The following is a 19856-nucleotide window of genomic DNA, read 5'->3' on the forward strand; positions in this document are numbered from 1 at the left end:
CACTGCAGCCTATCACCACATACTCCTTACATTTTACTGTCCCAGTTTTCTGACTTCCTCTCCTGGACGCTGCTCTCTCTACCTCTTGATTCATCCTCGCTGGGGATTTCAATGGGTGTGCTGATGTTTCCCATGAAATGATAGGCAATACACTAGCCTAAACTCTAGGGCACATGGTCAGAATGGTGTGCAGCCACAGGGTCCTGCTAGACTCATGGTTGCTCTTGGATACCCAAATAGCAAGTCATCAAAATCACCTTCTTTCATCTTTGGCTAGCAACAAGACATTGTCCTTTCCTCTCAGAAGAAGACTAGGCCCCAGTGATCCATGCATTCAGCACCTCCAAGTTGGTTTTACTGCAAAGCACTATCTGGGGCTGAAGGTAAAGGTCTGTGGAGAAGTTATAACTTGTCCAACACATGGCAGCATATCTCCTAAGATCACATGTAATACCAGTGCTTTGCAGTCTGCACTGGCTTCCCGTTCATTAATCGATCCATTTCAAGGTACCAGTATGGCCCTTTTAGGTTCTTAATGGACCTAGCTTCCACCATATCATAGCACAGGAGCCATGACTGAACAACGCATGACTGATTACAGAGCCCAGGGCCTAACTGACTGGCCTGTTCAGCTGAGAGTCACAAACTCTGGAACACCAGACTGCCAGGAACTGGGATTAGTCCAAATCTTCTCACGTTCAGAGTGAAATCCATGACTCCTGATTTCCCAGATAGTGGAATGGACGAAGGAGCGTGGAACGTTAGGAGGCCAAGAATCTGCCTGACTGAGAATTTACAGCTGTGTCAGCATCTGTACAGGTGCCATGCAGCTCCAATTGACAGAGGCCACCCATTTCAGTACAATACAAAGTACTCATTTTATAGCAAATCTTTTTCAGCCAAGCTCCCTCAGCCCATCTCTCTCGTTTTGTTGTTCAATTGTGGTGGTATAGCCATCAGCCCACTGCCTGCAACAAACAATTACATTTTAAAAGGTCATGAGAAAATACTACGCTGCCATTAAACTGGGAGGATAATGCATCAGAACACTCACCTTGAAATAAACCCCCATGGTCCTATCTAATAAATAACTCTCAGGGCCCAAACTTCTCACCTGTAAAAAAACAAAACAGTCAAGTCAAAAAAATGGACATTTCAGGTGTGAAGAGAAGTGGGTCCAAATGCAAGCTGGATGTCAGTCACCATGTTCTCTACATAGGTTGCATTTGGACTGTGGGATCTAGCAAAGTATCCATGTTAGAAATGGGCTAGCCATATGGTTGTGCCACACAAGATGCGATTAAGATTAATTTTGAACAGTCGGGGAGAGTGTCTTAGTGGCTTCTTCTCCCCAACCTCTGAAAATCAGTGTCCTGGTGGTCCTTTTCTCACTTCTCCCTTCCATGTAGTTGGACAACTTTCCCCATGACTATAAGGTGATAGAACCTGCTGCTAGGAAATGTCCCAGCAGCTCCATGTCTTTCCTGCCCTACATGGTCAAGTGGGGAGTGGCCCAGAGGTACCTCTTCCCTATTCTACATTTTAGAGCACAGAGAATGTCTACACTGCAATCAAAGACCCTGCAGCCTGGCTCAGCTGATTCTGGCTCTCAGGGCTTGAGACTGTGGGGCTATAAAATTGCAATGTAGATGTTTGGGCTCGGGCTGGAGCTCAGGCTATGAAACCCTAAGAGGTGGGTAGAGCTCACAGTTCAGGCTCCAGCCCAAACCTGAATGTCTACACTGTTCAGCCCTGCAAGCCTAAATCAGCTGATCTGGGCTCTGAGTCTCAGTGTTGTATGTTTTCTGTTGCAGTGTAGACATACCCATAGTGTCCCAGCAACTCATTGCCACCCTCAAAGTAGGGTGACCAGATGTCCCAATTCTATAGGGACAGTTCCAATATTTTTTATTTTTTTTTTTAATATGGGCTCCTATTACCCCCCACCCCCTGTCCTGATTTTTCACATTTGCTATCTGGTCACCCTACCTCAAAGAGAGATAAAACGTGTCACAGGTAGAAGGCCTGGGTTGGCCTTTGTCCTGTGCATTAATGTGTCTAGGGTTGCCAGGTGTCCGGTTTTCCAGCAGAGCGCCCGGTGAAAAGGGACCCTGGCGGCTCCAGTCAGCACTACTGACCCGGCCGTTAAAAGTCCAGTTGGTGGTGCTGCGGGTCTAAGGCAGACTAGTCTCTACCTGTCTTGGCACCGTGCTGCACCCCGGAAGCAGCCAGCAGGTCCGGCTCCTAGGTGGGGGAGCCATGGGGTTCTGCACACTGCCCCTGCCCCGAGCACCGGGTCCACAGTCCCATTGGCCTGTGTGGTGCCAGGACAGGCAGGGAGCTTCCTTAGCCCCACTGTGCCACTGACTGGGAGCTGCCTGAGGTAAGCCTGTGCCCCAACCCCCTGCCCCAGCCCGGAACCCCTCCAAACCCCTCATCCCCAGCCCTGCACCCCGAGCCCAAAGCCCCCTCCCACACCCTGAACTCCTCATCTCTGGCCCCAGCCCAGAGCCCGCACCCCCCAGCCCAGAGTCCATACCCCCTCCTGCACTCCAACCTCTTGCCTCAGCCTGCAGCCCCTTCCCACACACAGCTTCTTCCTGGCTTTACTGAGCACATGATAGTAGCCTGATAGCCTAAAAGCTGTTTGCTGTGAAGGCACTTGAGTTGAGTCGCCAAGAAATTGTCTCCCTGTTGCATTAGCCACTGAAGCTGATTATATAAATGCTTTCAACTCTCATGTGGAGTGGTTATTAGAGGTTTTATTTGGTTGTTGTTTGGGATGGGATTTATACACAAGGTGCTTTAGCTAGGCAGCTGCCTAGGGCAGCAGGTTTCTGGGCAGCTGCCCCTCTGTCATGCTGGAGGAGTGGCCAGGCCAAATTTGAGTAGTGTTGTGGCCCCACCACTCCAGGTCGCAATATTACTGACTCAAATTTGGCCCAGCTGCCCCTCTGATGTGAATCCAGACAGTGTTTGGGATTCAGGAGGCATTGGTGGAAGTGGTGATGTCATCTGGCTCCCTCTCTCTAGTTCAGACTGGTCAGGACATCTGTCAGGCTTGGGGTGAAGAAGGTCGTAGGTCCCAGGAGACAGTGCGGGCCTCAGCCATGATAGTGATGCTCATTCCAACAGCCAATTTTTCTCCCCAAATCTCTTTCTTTAAGGACCCCAAAAGGCAGTGATGGGCAGAATAGCCCATCCCCTCATTTTGTCCACCATCTGGGCTCAATATCCAACATACTAATTTTGGTTCATTGATTTTCAGTCTCTCACCGTTCTCATTTATCAGGAATGATTTTAACAGTGCTTGAGCTATAGCAATAGGCTCATTGTTTGGACTAATTCAGTCTGTGTGTCTCCCTTAAGAATTGCAAATCTTGATTAGATTGTAACTGTAATTTTTGTACACTTTTTAGATGTTAAAGCTAAGAACTTACAACCTGCTTCATTTGTAGCTAAAACAAATCTCAAAACTGCTGCTCTTCTATGTTTATAAAATGTTTAAAAACAAACCAGCTCTTATGACTTCTTTGGCTACACATCCAAAATGGATAAAGATGGAAAAAAACTTCTTCCCAGCCCTCTTTTGCCACTTACGCAGTTAAAGCTGTACATTTACACAAACCGTGACAATTGTTTGCATTAGTGGTTAAATTTGCTTATCTGGAGAAAAAAAAATAGCTCTGATGTAATTTTTAACCAAATGTGTTGCGTCCTTCTGCAAAGCAGAAATAAGATGTTCTTTTGGAACCATTCATGAGACATTTCCAACACCCAAAGGCAGTAAAAATTCACAGGCATTTTTAGTCTATCACAGATCTTCCACACCTGTTTTGCCACTAACATTTGTGAGCCACCATGACCATCATGGCAACTTAGCTGAACCTGGCAAACTAATCTGCAACACTAACACTGTGCTGTCTCACATGCAAACAACAACAAAAATCCTTGACATCAAAAACAAAACTGGAGAAAAAAAATTGTGAAAGACACAAAAGAACTACGAAAAATATTTCAAAAACAAAACAATATAAAAATTGGGCAAAAATAAAACAATCATAAAAAAACCCCTCACAAACAGTTTGGTGTTGTAGGAACTGTTGATTCTAGTGGTTTGAGATTCAATTCACAGTTAATGCAGTAGCAGCCATGAATTAAGCTGGCATTTTGTTAATAAGAGGGTTACCCAAGATGTTAGTTCAGTAAAAGTCTGCTTTAGCACTTTAACTTCAATAATTTAAAACACTTAATTTGAAGAGCTTTTGCTTTTTCTTAAAAATACTTTAATTAAACATTCAAAAATTATTGCCCATTACAGAAACTATAAACCTCAAAATACAACTAAAAAAAGCACTTAAAGATTTTTTTAAAAATGTACTTTAAAACAATTGTTAACCCTCTCTGATTTTTAAAAAAGCAAAGATAGTAAGGGTTTGCTTTGCATGCTTCTCTTAAACAAGCTCAATACATTTAAGAATTTTAAAACAAACTTAGAACTTTGAAAATAATTGTTTGTTTGCCAGGGGCCAAACTCTACATATGTATTTAACCCTTTAGGGTCCACATTGGGCACTAAAAATGTTGTATTAATTTAGATGTAATATATATGCTAAAGCTGTTAACATACTCAGTCACTGTTCAATATTAAACAGTGTTGAACAAGGTCTGGAGTATACAGAGACGTTAGTCTGCTTAATACCATGGCAAACACCATGGGCAGTGGGTATGGTAGGCCATGGGAGGCTAAACCTCCCCAAACAGCCAGGCCTTGGCCCAGCCCCGAGGCCCCACTCCGGCATCACACTCTTTCCCCATGGCCCCGCCCACGCTGGTCCTCTTCCTGCCCTCACTCAGTCTCTCCCCTGAAACCAACAGGGGCTAGGCCGGGCAGGCCAGGGCAGCTGGGGCCATCCAGGACGGGTCGGCCAGTGGCCTGGGGCAGGCGGCAGGTCGGGACTCAGGGCAGCTGGGGTGGGGCTCGTCTCGCACAGTGGGGGACTTGGGGGTCCAGCAGGGGCGGGGGCAGATGGGATGGGGTCAGGGTCTAGCCTCCCCGAATGGGGGGGGGGGGTTCACATGCCACTTATGGGAAACATACTATAAAATTCATGCCAAAGTTTAGGAATGTATTGAGTGAAACACACAAAAGGAAGACAATCAAAAAAAAGTCAAGAGCATTGAAACTGATTGTTTGTTTATGCAAAACAAACAAACAAACAATCAAAACATATCAAAGTCCCTTTCTGTACACTGTGAACATTGGTTAAAGTCTCTGATTCAGTCAAACAATCTTTCCTGGTGGAGAAGAAAGGGTTAGTTCTGTTGGTCAATTCTGCATCAGGAATGATACAGACAAAAGACTTTAGACAAAAGACAGACAGAAGGGATTTTGGGCTGGCAGGTCAGCCACGACAGCTGCTGCTTTGGACTCTAGCTCACCTCCTCAGTCAGGGACATCATCTGGTTGGTCTGGTCAGGTCCCTGTCTTTCACTGGTCCTTCTCAGGCTGGACAGAGGTGGAGGGCCATCTCATCTGACCATGCTGGATCACAGCAACACAGTTGATTTCAGGATCAGGTGAAAAGCAGAGAAAGAGAAAGGACAAGAGGAAGATGGTGGGGGGGCAGGAAGGAGCACATGAGGGAGGGGACGACAGAGCAGAATCTCACATGTATCAGGTTGGGGTCCTCGCTCATGCAGCGATGATGGTTAAGCATCTTCACTGGAGTATCAAGGCCTCATGTTATGACAACAAATCCTTCTAATGCAACTGCAGTGAAGGTGAATGTTAAAGTTCTCCCCCTCAAAGTCTCTTGTTAAGGGCCCCATACAGGTGAGGGGGTGGAATAATATAGCCTCTCATTATTTTGTCCAGCAGTTGGGCTTAATTTTTGATACACCAATATTGGGTTCCTTGATTTCCAGTCCTCTGCTCCTCTTGTTTACCAATCATAATCTTAACACAGTCCTGGGGTGTTATCAGTAGACCCTTTCTGTTTAAATTAATTCAAATTTTCTGGGTTCCTTCTCACATCTTTTCTTAAACAGTTGTATGCAACAGATTATTGTGAAAATTCATGAACTTTTACTCATTTTTCACCAGTTGAATTTACAATTAGGGTAAATTTGTAGGCCCAGTTATCACAACAGGTGACACGACCAAATCTACTATCTAGGCCTATTGTCTGGGAGGGGTGGTGGTGGTGTGGGGGGAATTGAATGCTCAGGTTTGACTGAGGGGTTTGCATCTTGGTATATTTGCTTGTCAACTATAGGAAAAAAAGACTATATTGCGAGGAAATGCTGCCAATAGATCAAAAAGAGTTCAGTCTGAAAATGCTGATTCAACAAAATTTAAACGTTTTTCAGGATTGTATCAAATTTGTCCAAATTTTTGTGAGACATTATCAAGATGCGTCATTTCAGTAAAGTCAAAACATTTAATTTTGATTACTGCTTTGATTTAGATAGTATACATTTTGATAAGATTGAAACAGAATATTTTGTTTTGTGAAAAAATCAGAGCTTTTGACTTTTCATTTTGATTAATGATAAAACCAGATTTCAAAGTCTTGGAATTTCCTACGAGACAGAAATTCTGAATTTTGACCCACTCTAGCAGCTGTTCCCAGGGCCAGCAAAACCCCTGAAGGATGTTGAAATCTAGCAAAGGCTGGGGTGGGTTTCTCTCTTGCCAGGGACTTGTTTTCCAGTAGAAAGCTGCTGGAGAGGATGCAGAAAGGCACTGGTGGTCAGTGATCCGGTCATTGTGGGAAGCTAGCCCCCAGCCCCTTCCCCCCTTCCACCCTCCTTTCCATTTCTGCCCCCCTCCCCTGCAGGAGTCCAAAACTCCCAGCGCCAGGTGGCAAGGCTCCAGTCCCAGAGCTCTGGGCAGCATGGCTGCAGCACCCCCAGTTCCAGTGCACCAGGCGGCGTGGTCTGAGCACCAAATGGGCAGCGAGGCCCCAGCAGCAGCCACCCCAGTCCCTGCTGGGAGGCAGGCCAGCCCAACCCCAGCCTGGACCAGGGCAGAGCGCTGGAAGGAAATTACAGGAGGGGGCCTGGCTTGGGCCAGAGCGTGGGCAGGGCCACGCCAGTCTGTTTGGGGAGGCACAGCCTCTTACTGCCTACGATACCTGCCGCCCATGCAGAAGGGTCAAGAAAATTCTCAAGATTATTCTTGGAGAGCCTCCAGCTCATTATCCTTGGAGGTGGGAGGTATTTTGGAGACAAAGAGTGGATAGGAGACATGACATCCCAACCCTCTGCTCTGGTGGCAACACATAACTCTTATGCCCCTGCACGGCCAAGAGGGCGAGGCTGGATGGAAACAGGAGGGGCGCTCTCACCTCACCAGCTCATGGGAAGAGGAGTCTCTTAGGCAGTGGTTCTGAACCTGCGGCCCAATCAGCACACAGCTGAAGCCCATGTGAGATCCTCAGAGCCATACAGGTAGTATATATATATATCGTGTGGATGTGGCCCACATAACACAGAGAGATGCATATGCAGCCCAAAATGGTAAATAGGGTGAGAACCACTGCTCTAAGGCAATGCTGTTAACCAAACCAAGAAGGGGTGTGCCCTGCTCTCAGCTGAGGAGAGGGAGCTGCACTCCCGTTATGACCCTGGTGAGGAGCCAGGCTCTTTGCCCCACTCCTGGGCTCACCTTTAGGTTGAAGGTGAATAGCATATCCCCTCTCTTCTTGTCACTGGCTAAGCCATGAGGAGGAGACATTGTTTCTCCTGCTCTACATTTGCCGGGTGGTACAAGGAATACCGGCAGACTCTCTTTCGTCCATCTCCATTACTTCTGACAAAGGGGTCTGAAGGTACTACAGACTGCCTCTGCACGAAAGTCCTGTCAGGGAGAGGAACCAGTTCTGAATTACTGTCAGCACTAGGCCTTTGATTCAATGATGATTTCTTTCCATCCACCCACTCCCCCCATGCTCCATGTTGCCATTGTTCCTAGTGACGCTGACTCCTTGTGGTGGTGAATATGGGTCACCAAGATCATCAGCTGCACTGATCTAGATATGAGGGGCTCTGGATGCACAGGGGTTGGGCAGATGGGGGAGCAGCTCCCTGTACAGGGATCCCTCCCCCTGCAGCTGAGGAGCAATGGATGCAGGAAGCAGGACAGGGGACTTTGCAGAGCTTCCTGCAGCCAGGGGAGAAATCTGGGGGTGGGTCTGACCCAACCCCAAATGCTGTGCAGGGGAAGAGGAAGTCCCGTCCTCCCCAGCCCAGCTGGGACTAGCAGCTGAGCTTGGTGCAGGGTAGGAGTCACCGGCCGGGTCTTCCCCAGTCCCGCCTCCTGCCCCACAATGTCAACATTTCTAATTGTGCATATTGTTTGCAAGGCTTGTTATTTATTTTAAGTAACAACTTTTTAATGTGCCTCCTAGTCACCTATTCAGAACTTACCCCACAACTTCAGCAGAGACCAGAGGTGGATTGGTGAACTTGCCATGTTTGAGAAGATAGATTACAGGAACATTAAATGGATTTGGGGAGGAGTTTTATATAACTCCTTAATAATTAAAAGCACGTAATCTCTCAGTCAACTTTTACAGACTTCTAAGCACCATTCCTCTCCAGCAGGTGAAACACAATCTGGTCTAATGGCATTATTTGTCACTGCTCTGTGTTATCAGCTAACACCATATCCAGGTACCTAGGGAAAGACAAGGACACTTAGATAAGCCTTTTGCAATAAGATGATTTAGTCTATAAAAGATTTCATTTCTCCATCTAACTCAGCTGACTATTTTTTACCATCATATTGCAACAATATACATATAAGAACTTTCCCTATCTAATGGTTATCTTGCCTATCCTAGCTTATTTGTAATGGGCCCATCGCTACGGTGTCTTGGAGCCGGTAATTTGAAAGCATACAGGCAGACTCCTGTGCTGACACAGATCCATAGTTGGATCTGGTTCTAGGTTCCCATATATGCCTCATAATTAATGGGCAGATCTTTTCTTTATAGGTCTTAATGTCTAATTGACATAAGGTACAATATCGATAAAAATAAACAATAGTGCAAAGAAATACACTATAACCCCCCAATCAATAAAATATCCTAGTGCAAGGCACTCACTCTAGCAGGTTTACTATTTATTAGGCGGGTTTATAAAGGTTGATCAAGAGAAAGCAGAAGTTCAAGATCCTGCTTCACTTGGAGTACTCCCTGATCTCCCAGGACTAGTAAACTTTACAACCTCAACTCTCCAGTACTCTGCGCCTTACATAACTGTTCATACCTGGCCCAAGTCACATAAAATGCTATCTTTCTGATGTGGTAAGATTTTACATCCTCCTTGTACAGGTGGAAGTGGTTACACAACACGAAGAGCAACTAAGAATCAGGCCCTTTGTGTGGCTGTGTTTGTAGGATTAGGCCCAACAGGCTTAGCAAACAATTATAGTGGAGTAGTTGTGATAATGAAAAGGATTTTCATGTAATTTAATTGTATTATGTATAAGTAGTAGTAGTAGTATTACCGTAGCACCTAGGAGTTCCAGTCACGGACCAGGATCCCATTGGCTGGGCGCGGGACAAACAGAACAAAAAAAAGAGGGTCCCTGTCCCTAAAGGGCTTACAAAGCAATCTGAAGCATCTCTCCCCGTTCATGGGATCCAATGATTCTTGCATTTGCTGTAACCTGAAAGTTATGTCCTTTATTTCCTTAACATTCCTGCCCCAGGATATAACTGAAAGACATTCTGGTTTTGAACAGTTTATCAGAATACATTTTGCAGCTGCCACTAAGATTTGTATGGTGTTTTGCTTCCACTGATTCCCCCTGGCAGGACAACCAGGAAGTATTCAATCCTGGCACTCGAAATGAGAGATTAAATAGAGACGGTCAAAACATTGTATAAATTTGAAATTTGTTGACAAAATCTGTCTGTTTTTTCTACCAGTTCTCAATGAATGGTATTGCTTTGCACTTCTCATCCAAGTATCTCAAAGCACTTTGCGAACATTAATGGATTAAGCATCACAACATGCATGTGAGGAACACTAGGTGTTACTATCCCCCATTAGACAGATGGGTAGGTGAAGTTGTAGAGAAGATAAATGACTTGCCCAAGGCCACAAAATAATCTACGACACAGTCAGGAATGAAACTCAGCAGTCCTGACTCCCAGTCATTTGCTCTAACCATTAGATGACAGATCGGACTGTGCTTTCAGTCACACCCCAGTAAATCAGGAGTCAGTCTATAAAATCAAGAGAGTTACACCAGTGTAAGAGAGAGCAGTATCAGGCCACCATGTCTAACATTGACTATAAATTAGCCAAGATGAACAAATCTTGGGATGATTCCTTAGGCACTGTTTTTAGTCTTATTTCCTTCAGTCCAGCTGAAGCATATCCTGCTATTTCATGATGTAGAAAGTGCTAGATGCTGTCTTAGGACTAGGGCAGCAATCAGACTTAAACTGGTCAGAGGTCAAACTGAGGTGAGCAACTTTGTGCATGCAGCACACAGGTGTTCTGCTAAGAAGGAACACACAAAGGAACACACACACCCTTACCAGTCATAAACCAATTCTTTCCCAGTGAAGGAATCATATGGAAATTTCTGTGATGTTAATACTCAGTGGGTGGATTCTCTACTGTTCTATCCCTGCTCCTAAACCCATCAGAGGAAGGAAATGTCTGTATAATATATTATATTATTGCAAGCAGTGCTAAACTAGCTGGTTATTTAATTCATGCTGTAGAAACTTTCTAGTCAAACCTCATTTTTGCTCCTGCAGCTGTTCCTCTTCCTATTCCCCTTGGGGAGAAGAAGTGGCAGTGAGAGATTTTAGGCTGCAGGGAGAGGAAGACCTGGGACTCCAGGGGGAACAATGACTTTCCCCAGGCTTTTCACAATGAGATAGGTTTTCCTTGAGAGAGAAATTTTAAGTCAACAATGACTTGTCTCCCTGAAACATTGCTTCAGCCCCAGGGTTGAAGGCTAAGCAGCACCCATTGCCTGGTCTGATTATACAGTTGATTACAAGATAATCCCTTGAATATTTCATGCAGGAATGAGTGTGCAATGTCCGGGCAGTGCAGTAACATGAGCAGCTGAGATGCAGCCTTATAAAAAAATTTCCCCACTTACCTTCCGCCAGGTAGCACAGCAGAGTGTTGCAGACACAAACTGAACTGTTGGCAGGAGAAAGAAACCAGGAACATCTAATCCTTGCAGCAATGTCTTTTTGAGACAGAGCTGAATATGATCTAAAGCTCTGGCTTTGGGTTTATTTTCCCTCCTCTTGCCATCCAGGGAGTTGTTAGGAATGACTATGCCAGGCTGTTGTTGATCCTTTATGAATCAGGAGAGAAAGATGCTGGAATTTCAGCAAAGAGGTGCCATGGCCTCGCAGGTTGTGGGTGGTTGTTTCCCTTCCCTCTGTACTGGTGATTACTGAAACAGAAGGTCTGGCTAATTAGCTCCAGTGTGTAGTTTGCTTAAAGCAGGCTCAAGCTGCGATGGAAATAGCTGCTAGTGCTGTTCACCAATTAAGCTAGTACAGAACCAGGAGCAGATTATACACACTATCAACATAGCCACAGCTTTAGTACTGTTGCAACTTCCAGCCAAAGTCCTCACTGCAATATGGAAGCACAAGCACACGGTAAGTTTACCCTCTGCTTCATAGTTAATTGTCTGTGAGACAAAGTAATTGAGTGGGAGGAGGGCAAGGAATATCTTGTATGGCCTCCAGCTGTTTTCCTTTAGTGCATTTTATTTTCAGAGGCCAATAACTCTGGCCCATAAAAAAAAAAATGTCTTCTTGGATTTATAAGCGGGGCTTGGTTTCTAATGGCAGTCTCAAAAATAAGTCACTGGACAGTTTGTATGACCTGCATGAGAAAGCAAGTCACAGGCAGTGAGTAATACTGGATTTTTGCTCTTTTCTTCTGTGGTTCCCTTACTACAGATATAATTGAGAGGGAGAACAATATCCTTTTCAGAGGAGTATTAAGATGTAATAAACTCTCAGTTCCCATATGTACAAAACAAGTCCCCTCGGTGTATAAAACATGCAAAGTTTGAATCCCTAATGTATAACATTAGGCTTATGCTTATTATTAATATTATTGCACTATTACCTTTGTTTGTATAGTTAAAAATTCCACAGTTGTTTGTAGTATAGCTCATTGATTTCAGGGGTTTATATCTTTACTCTGAGCTTTGGGACTCAGCATGCTGTACAAGAGAGATGCAGTATTATTATTAGGGCTGTCAAGCAATTAAAAAAATTAATCACGATTAACCACACAATTAAAAAAAATAATTATGATTAATCTCACTGTTAAGCAATAATAGAATACCATTTATTTAAATATTTTTGGATGTTGTCTACATTTTCAAATATATTGATTTCAATTACAACACAGAATACAAAGTGTACAGTGCTCACTTTATATTTATTTTTGATTACAAATATTTGCACTGTAAAAAACAAAAGAAATATTATTTTTCAATTCACCTACTACAAGTACTGTAGTGCAATCTCTTTATCATGAAAGTTGAACTTACAAATGTAGAATTATGTACAAAAAAATGCATTCAAAAATAAAACAATATAAAACTTTAGAGCCTACAAGTCCACTCAGTCCTACTTCTTGTTCAACCAATTGCTCAGACAAACAAGTTTGTTTACATTTGCAGGAGATAATGCTGCTTGTTCACAATGTCATCTGAAAGTGAAAACAGGAGTTCTCATAGCACTGTTGTAGCCAGCGTTGCAAGATATTTACACGCCAGGTGCGCTAAAGATTCATATGTCCCTTCATGCTTCATCCACCATTCCAGAGGACATTCATCCATGCTGATGACAGGTTCTGCTTGATAACAATCCAAAGCAGTGTGGACCGACACATGTTCATTTTCATTATCTGAGTCAGATGCCACCAGCAGAAGGCTGACTTTCTTTTTTGGTGGTTCGGATTCTGTAGTTTTGTGCATCGGCGTGTCACTCTTTTAAGGCCTGGTCTACACTAACCCCCCAATTCGAACTAAGGTACGCAACTTCAGCTACGTGAATAACGTAGCTGAAGTCGACGTACCTTAGTTCGAACTTACCGCGGTCCAGACGCGGCAGGCAGGCTCCCCCGTCGACTCTGCGTACTCCTCGTGCCGAGCAGGATTACCGGAGTCGACGGGGAGCACTTCTGGGTTCGATTTATTGCGTCCAGACAAGACGTGATAAATCGAACCCAGAAGTTCAATTGCCTGCCGCCGAACCAGCGCGTAAGTATAGACAAGCCCTAAGACATCTGAAAGCATACTCGACACCTCATCCCTCTCAGATTTTGGAAGGCATTTCAGATTCTTAAACCTTGGGTCAAGTGCTGTAGCTATTTTTAGAAATCTCACATTGGTACCTTCTTTGCGTTTTGTCAGATCTGCAGTGAAAGTGTTCTTAAAACGAACCACATGTGCTGAGTCATCATCCAAGACTACTATTACATGAAATATATGGCAGAATGCGGGTAAAACAGAGCCAAGGAGTTCAGTCACAAAATGAATTCATGCATTATTTTTTTTAACGAGCGTCATCAGTATGGAAGCATGTCCTCTGGAATGGTGGCTGAAGCATGAAAGGGAATACAAATGTTTAGCATTTCTGGCATGTAAATACCTTTCAATGACGGCTACAAAAGTCCCATGCGAACACCTGTTCTCACTTTCAGGCCATTGTAAATAAGAGGCAGGCAGCAGTACAGTATCTCCCGTAAATGTAAACAAATTTGTTTGTCTTAGCGATTGGCTGAACAAGAAGTAGGACTGAGTGGACTTGTAGGCTCTTAAATTTTACATTGTTTTGTTTTTACTGCAGTTATGTAACAAAAAAAATCTACATATGTAAGTTACACTTTCACAATAGAGATGGCACTACAGTACTTGTATGAGGCGAATAGAAAAATACTATTTCTTTTGTTTATAATTTTTACAGTGCAAATATTTGTAATAAAAATCATATAAAGTGAGCAGTTGTAACCTAAATCAATATATATGAAAATGTAGAAAAACATCCAAAAATATGTAATGAATTTCAATTGGTATTCTATTGTTTAACAGTGTGATTAAAACTGCGATTAATCGTGATTAATTTTTTTGAGTTAATCATGTGAGTTAACTGCGACTGACAGCCCTAATTATTATGCCACCCCAACTAGCCCCGCCCTCTGCAAAATTATTATTCTTGTAACATGCTTCATATCACAGTCCATGTTGTGAAGTAGTCCTTAAGATTCTGGGCCTGACTCTGATCTTGTTAACATCAGTTTTATACCAGTTTTATACCATCGTTACCCCCATTGTTTTCAATAGAAAAAATATTCCCTATTTACATCAGGGTAAATGAAAATAAGGCCTTTCAGATGGCTTTTGGGGGCTGGGATGGAGAGAGGTCAGTATAAGGAAGGTAAATCACACACACTCTTTATATACTATGTGGATGGCTTGGTGTGATGTTATCTAATTAAAATATAACCATATAGATTATTGTTGCAACCACTGTTATATATTTGCAGCAAATCTTGTACAAATGTTGTCTAGGGAGGCGTCTATGAAAAGGTTATGATTTGCTGGTTATGATTATGCAATCTGTATGCATGTATCATTTTTATATTTGAAGTTACGAGTATTGGCTTTATACTTGTATTTCAAATGTTTGCTCCTGGGATCCCGCCCACAAGGTAGCTAGCCAGCACATCTTGAAGGGACTATTCAAATTAAGTGGCGCATCAAGAAACACTTGGTTGACAATGGACCATGGGAGACGCCCTTCAACAGTGAATGGACTGTCATGTAAACGTGCTGTCAGGAGTGTAGGTAATGGCTTCCTGCAATGACTGAGCAAAATTGGGCATGAACATGTGACTTGCCCATGTACCTCCAAACACCATCTTGTTGCTGTAATTTTCCACAGTAAGAACAATGGGATGCCCTCCACATGCCAAAAACTATAAAAGACCCTGGAAACACATCCATTTTGTCTTCAGTCCTGCTTCTTACCTGTGGAAGAACTTTGCTACAAACTGAAGCTCTGAACAAAGGACTGAATGACCCATCCAAGCTGTGGATGTACTCTAGAGACTTGACTTAAGCCAGGTGTTTATTCCATCACTGCTACAAGCATGAACCAAAAAATTTGCAACTAGTGTACGTATTTGATTCTTTTAACCAATTTTAACTCTCACCTTTCTTTCTTTTTATGAATAAGCCTTTAGATTTTAGATACTAAAAGATTGGCATCAGCGTGATTTTTCGGTAAGTTCTAAGTGAGGGATAGGCAACCTATGGCCCGTGGCCCACCAGGGTAAGCCCCCTGGTGGGCCAGCCTGGTTTGTTTACCTGCACATCCCCAGGTTTGGCCGATCGTGGCTCCCACTGGCAGTGGTTTGCTGCTCCAGGCCAATGGGGGCTGCGGGAAGCCACGGCCAGCACATCCCTCGGCCCGCGCCGCTTCCCGCAGCCCCCATTGGCCTGGAGCGGCGAACCGCAGCCAGTGGGAGCCGCAATTGGCCGAACCTGCGGACGTGGCAGGTAAACAAACTGGCCCGGCCCGCCAGGAGGCTTACCCTGGCGGGTTGTGGGCCAAAGGTTGCCGATCGCTGTTCTAAGTTATATATTGACCTGGGTGTGTGGCTGATCCTTTGGGATCAGAAGAATCTTTCATTTGATGAGACTGGTTGTAAAAAACCACTCATCTCTGAATCCAGTGTTTTTGGTGGTGATATATAAGAACTGGAAAGCCTGAGAAAACTGTCTTTATATTTTATTAGCCAGTGTGGTAAAACAAAAGTTTACTTTTGTTGCTGGTTTGGTATATCCGATGGGGGATTAGCCACCAGTCTTAGCCACCACTGCCCTATTTCTCAGCAGTTCATCCTGAATTTGGCATCCTCAGTTGTGACCCACTGAGGCACGATGACAGTAGCATAGTCGGCAGGATCCACAGAACCAGTCAATTAAGCTTTGGTTCAGAACCCCACACTATAAAAATTTGAATGTTCATATTAAGTTTTAAAGGTTAAAGATCAGTGACCATGAGCCAGGTGGCATCAGCAGAAGCAATGAAGCTGCAAGCCCTGAGAGACAGCCTGTGTCTTGAACTAGGGTTACCATATTTTGTGCCTCCAAATGGAGGACACTCCACGGCCCCCGGCCCCGCCCCCAGCCCCGCCCAACCCCGCCCCCTCCCCAAAGTCTCCGCCCCCTCCCCTGCTTCCCGCGAATATTTGATTCGCGGGAAGCCTGAAGCAGGTAAGGGGGGTGTGGGGGGAGGAGGCGCGGCCCAGGCTGGCCCCCCGGCGTTTCCAGCCTGGGTCGGCTCGGGCCCTGGGGTGCCGGCCCCGGCCGACCACCCCCGGCCCGCCCAGCACTGCCGGCCCCCGGCGGCCCGGCGCACCCCCCGGCTCCCGGCCCCGGCTCCCCACCGGCCCAGCTGACCGGCTCCCCGCGGGCCCGGCTCCCCGCGGGCCCGGCAGGCCCGGCTCCCCGCCGGCCCGGCTCTCCGCGGGCCCGGCCGACCCGGCTCCCCGCCGGCCCGGCTCTCCGCGGGCCCGGCCGACCCGGCTCCCCGCCGGCCCGGCTCCCCGCGGGCCCGGCTCCCCCGGCTCCCCGCCGGCCCGGCTGCCCGCGGGCCCGGCTCCCCCGGCTCCCCGCCTGCCCGGCTGCCCGGCTCCCCGCGGGCCCGGCTGACCTCCCGATTTTCCCGGACATGCCCGGCTTTTGGGGATTTCCCCCCGGACGGGGATTTGAGCCCCCAAAAGCCGGACATGTCCGGGAAAATCCGGACGTATGGTAACCCTACTTGAACAAAGACTGGCAGAACTTAGAATGCTAGAGAAGCAAGCCTTGGCCCAGCTGGAAAAAGAACCCCATGCAAGGCATATGGAACAGCTTGCTGCTGAGGAGAGGGTTCGGCAGATGCAACAAGAAACTGCTAGACTTGAGCAATGGAAGAATGGCAGAAACTGTATCATCTTGAAAGTCCAGTTTATAACAATGTTGGTATGTTGTATGACTCTGAGCAGTTGCCTGTATTTAACCAGTTTTGCAATGGCCAGGGAGAGGGTGACTCTAACCTGGGGAAGGTGGAAAATAGCTGTTTGTCTGTGCAAAAAAGCAGTTTATGTGTAAATGAATTTTCTGAATGTCTGTCTAGTATCTCAGAAGTGAATCTGGAATTAGATAAAGCACAGAGAAAACTCATTGGTCAGGAAAATGTTTCTCTAGAACAGATTGAGTTGATGGTCAAGTTGAAGCCCTAACTGACCAAGAAAAGGGTAATTTTTTTTTTTATGAATGATGGATTGTTGGCAAGTAAAATTTGTGAAAGTCATCCTGAAAAAGGGAGAAGCGATTTTCTTAAAGTAGCTCAGTGTAATGAGACTCTGTGGAGAATAGCAGTTTATCTGTTGAGAGGGGCAACTTGCCTGTTACAGAAGCTGTATCACTTTCCAGGTATGTGTCTGAAATCAGCCCTGGGTGCTGGGACAAAGGAAAGGTTATCTCCAATTATGTGTCTGTTTTGAAGAGCAGCAGCAGCAAGCCGGCTGAGGAAAAGTTTCTCTTCAGTTCTTTTTCTGTGGAGCAAACAGAAGGTGCTTCTCAGTTAATACTACTTAAAAGTTTATCAGTTGTCCCAGAGGTGATTCTGGATTTAAGTGAAACCCAGAAAGAGTCTGTTGTTGCTCAGGAAAATGTTCCTTTAGAGCAGTGGTGGGCAACCTGTGGCCTGTCAGGGTAATTTGCTGGCGGGTCGCTAGACAGTTTGTTTACATTGACCGTCTGCAGGCACGGCCTCCCGCAGCTCTCAGTGGCCATGGTTTGCCATTCCCATGCCACTTCCTGCAGCCAATGGGAGCTGCAGGAAGTGGCATGGGCCGCAGGTTGCCCACCACTGCTTTAAAGCAAGCCCTAGGTGAAAAGGGTAAGGGCAGAATTTCTGTGAAAGATGAATTGTTGCTTTGAAAGATTCCTGAAGAGAGAAATCTTCATGGTAGTTTTTGCAAGCAGTTTGCTGCAACTGAGGGGTGTGGAAGTGATTTGATTGAGTTAACTCAGGGTGAATCATTGTATAGAGAAAGCAACAGTTTGTTTGGGAGACTTGTTTCAGTTCCTAACTGCCAAAGTCTCTCTGAGGTGTATAGATCCACTGACCTTGCTTTGGAAAGATCCAGTGTGGATAGCTTTAAGAAGGTTTCAGATGGAATGAAAATTGTCAGGGAATTTAAACAGCCCTATGATAACCAAGTGGCTGTGTTTGGTCAGCCTGTTGGGGAGACTATGTTGTTGGAACATGAATGTCTCCATGCTAATTCTTTGGGTAAGCAGTGTGTGGTGACTCAGGTACTGAGGAAAGATTGGGTTACTGGTTTTTCAAAGCGCACAGCCTTATGACTGAACCCACAAAGATGCAAGTGTAAGCGGGGGAATGGTCCCGCTATTGTGGGGAAATTTCCTGACTTCTGCACTACCCCGGTGAGGTGGGCAAGCGAAAGGATCGGAGTCCCCGCTCCCACTTTCTTTACCCAGAGGCCTCCCTGCCCTTGAGGGCTCCCCTTCCACTCTCTTGTCTGGCTGAGTCCTCGTAACCCCAACAAGGCTGGGCCCAGGATTCCTGGGGGGCTCGACCCCCAACCCTGCTGTGGTCACCTAGGACAGGGGCTAGGGTGTCCCCACTCCGGGGTACTCTCTTTACACTGGGCACCTCCCTGACCCACTGATTATTCCATACAATTTAAAGCAAATACAAGTTGTTTAATTAACAATTAATCTAAAGAAAAGAACAAGGAAAAATGGGAAAGGTTAAAGGAAAACACATCACCCTGCTCTGTGGCAGGGAACATCACAACCAATGTCTCTGGAATGTCAGGGCAGGTCACAGTCTGCTTCTTGTAGGTCCCAGGCCTCCTTCTCAGGCCCAGGCTGTGCTGCAGAGACGCTGCGGGTTGGACACTTGCAATGGTGGTGGCCACACACCTCCGGGCTTTGAGTGGTGGGACCCTTCTTCCCAGCGTCAGCCCCCCGTAGGGTTAAGGTCCCCCTCCCGGTCTGGCCTGCAAGGGCCCTTGTCTGGGGGTGTCTTTCTGTGCTGGGCCCTTTGCCCAGGTTCCCCCTTGGCTGGCCCCACTTGTTCACCACACCTGGCTCTGTGGCTGCAGCTCTGCTCCCAGCACAGGATCTGCTCTCCCTGGGCTGCGTCTCTGGCTCTGTGGCTGCAGCTTCGGTCCCAGCACAGGATCTGCTCTCCCTGGGCTGCGACTCTGGCTCTGCGGCTGCACCTCTGCTCCCAGCACAGGATCTGCTCTCCCTGGGCTGCGTCTCTGGCTCTGCGGCTGCAGCTCTGCTCCCAGCACAGGATCTGCTCTCCCTGGGCTGCGTCTCTGGCTCTGGATCTGGCACGGTTCTGCTCTCCAGCTCAGCTTGGGCCCCTGCTCTCTCCTTAGCTCGGCCCCACTCAGTCTGACTCAGGCCATTCCAGTTCACACGGAGGACGGGACCCCCTCTGGCCTCCTGACTCCCTGATTAGCCTGCCCGCCCTGTCAATCAGGCTGATCTGGAGCATTGGCCTCTCCCCATGGTTCCTGGGGACTGTCAGTCTCAGGCTCCTGATTTGCCCTCGACCCTTCCCCTTTTAGTGCTGGGAGCTAGCCAACCAAAACACCCCCACTGAATGTTAGTAAGGGGGCAACAGTCCCCTTACATTCCCCCTTGCTAAAATACTGCCACATCCACAATATTCACACCGGTACATCCGGGCCCCATGGTAACAACATAACCCATGTCATTGTATATCAACAACCCATTAACAATT

The 19856-nt window shown here is 46.2% G+C and overlaps 1 protein-coding gene and 1 long non-coding RNA gene across 2 annotated transcripts in view; one reads left to right on the forward strand and one right to left on the reverse strand.

Annotated features, from left to right (window-relative positions):
* Positions 1-830: 830 nt before the first annotated feature.
* On the reverse strand, positions 831-11450 carry LOC112059258 (uncharacterized). Its single transcript, XR_002888523.3, has 6 exons — positions 11138-11450; positions 8434-8683; positions 7673-7864; positions 5443-5545; positions 1055-1114; positions 831-968 (listed from the first exon to the last, which is right to left on the reverse strand). It is a non-coding gene; the product is annotated as an uncharacterized LOC112059258 (long non-coding RNA).
* A 45-nt stretch (positions 11451-11495) lies between these two features.
* The window catches only part of ANO2 (anoctamin 2), a 308666-nt gene continuing 300305 nt past the window's right edge, over positions 11496-19856 (forward strand). Inside the window, exon 1 of the mRNA XM_024103099.3 lies at positions 11496-11654. Coding sequence (XP_023958867.2) covers positions 11636-11654 — 19 coding nt within the window. The 5' untranslated portion in view covers positions 11496-11635. The remainder of the gene's footprint in view (positions 11655-19856) is intronic.

The sequence above is a fragment of the Chrysemys picta genome, chromosome 1 (assembly GCF_011386835.1).
Source record: "Chrysemys picta bellii isolate R12L10 chromosome 1, ASM1138683v2, whole genome shotgun sequence".
NCBI lineage: Eukaryota > Metazoa > Chordata > Testudines > Emydidae > Chrysemys > Chrysemys picta.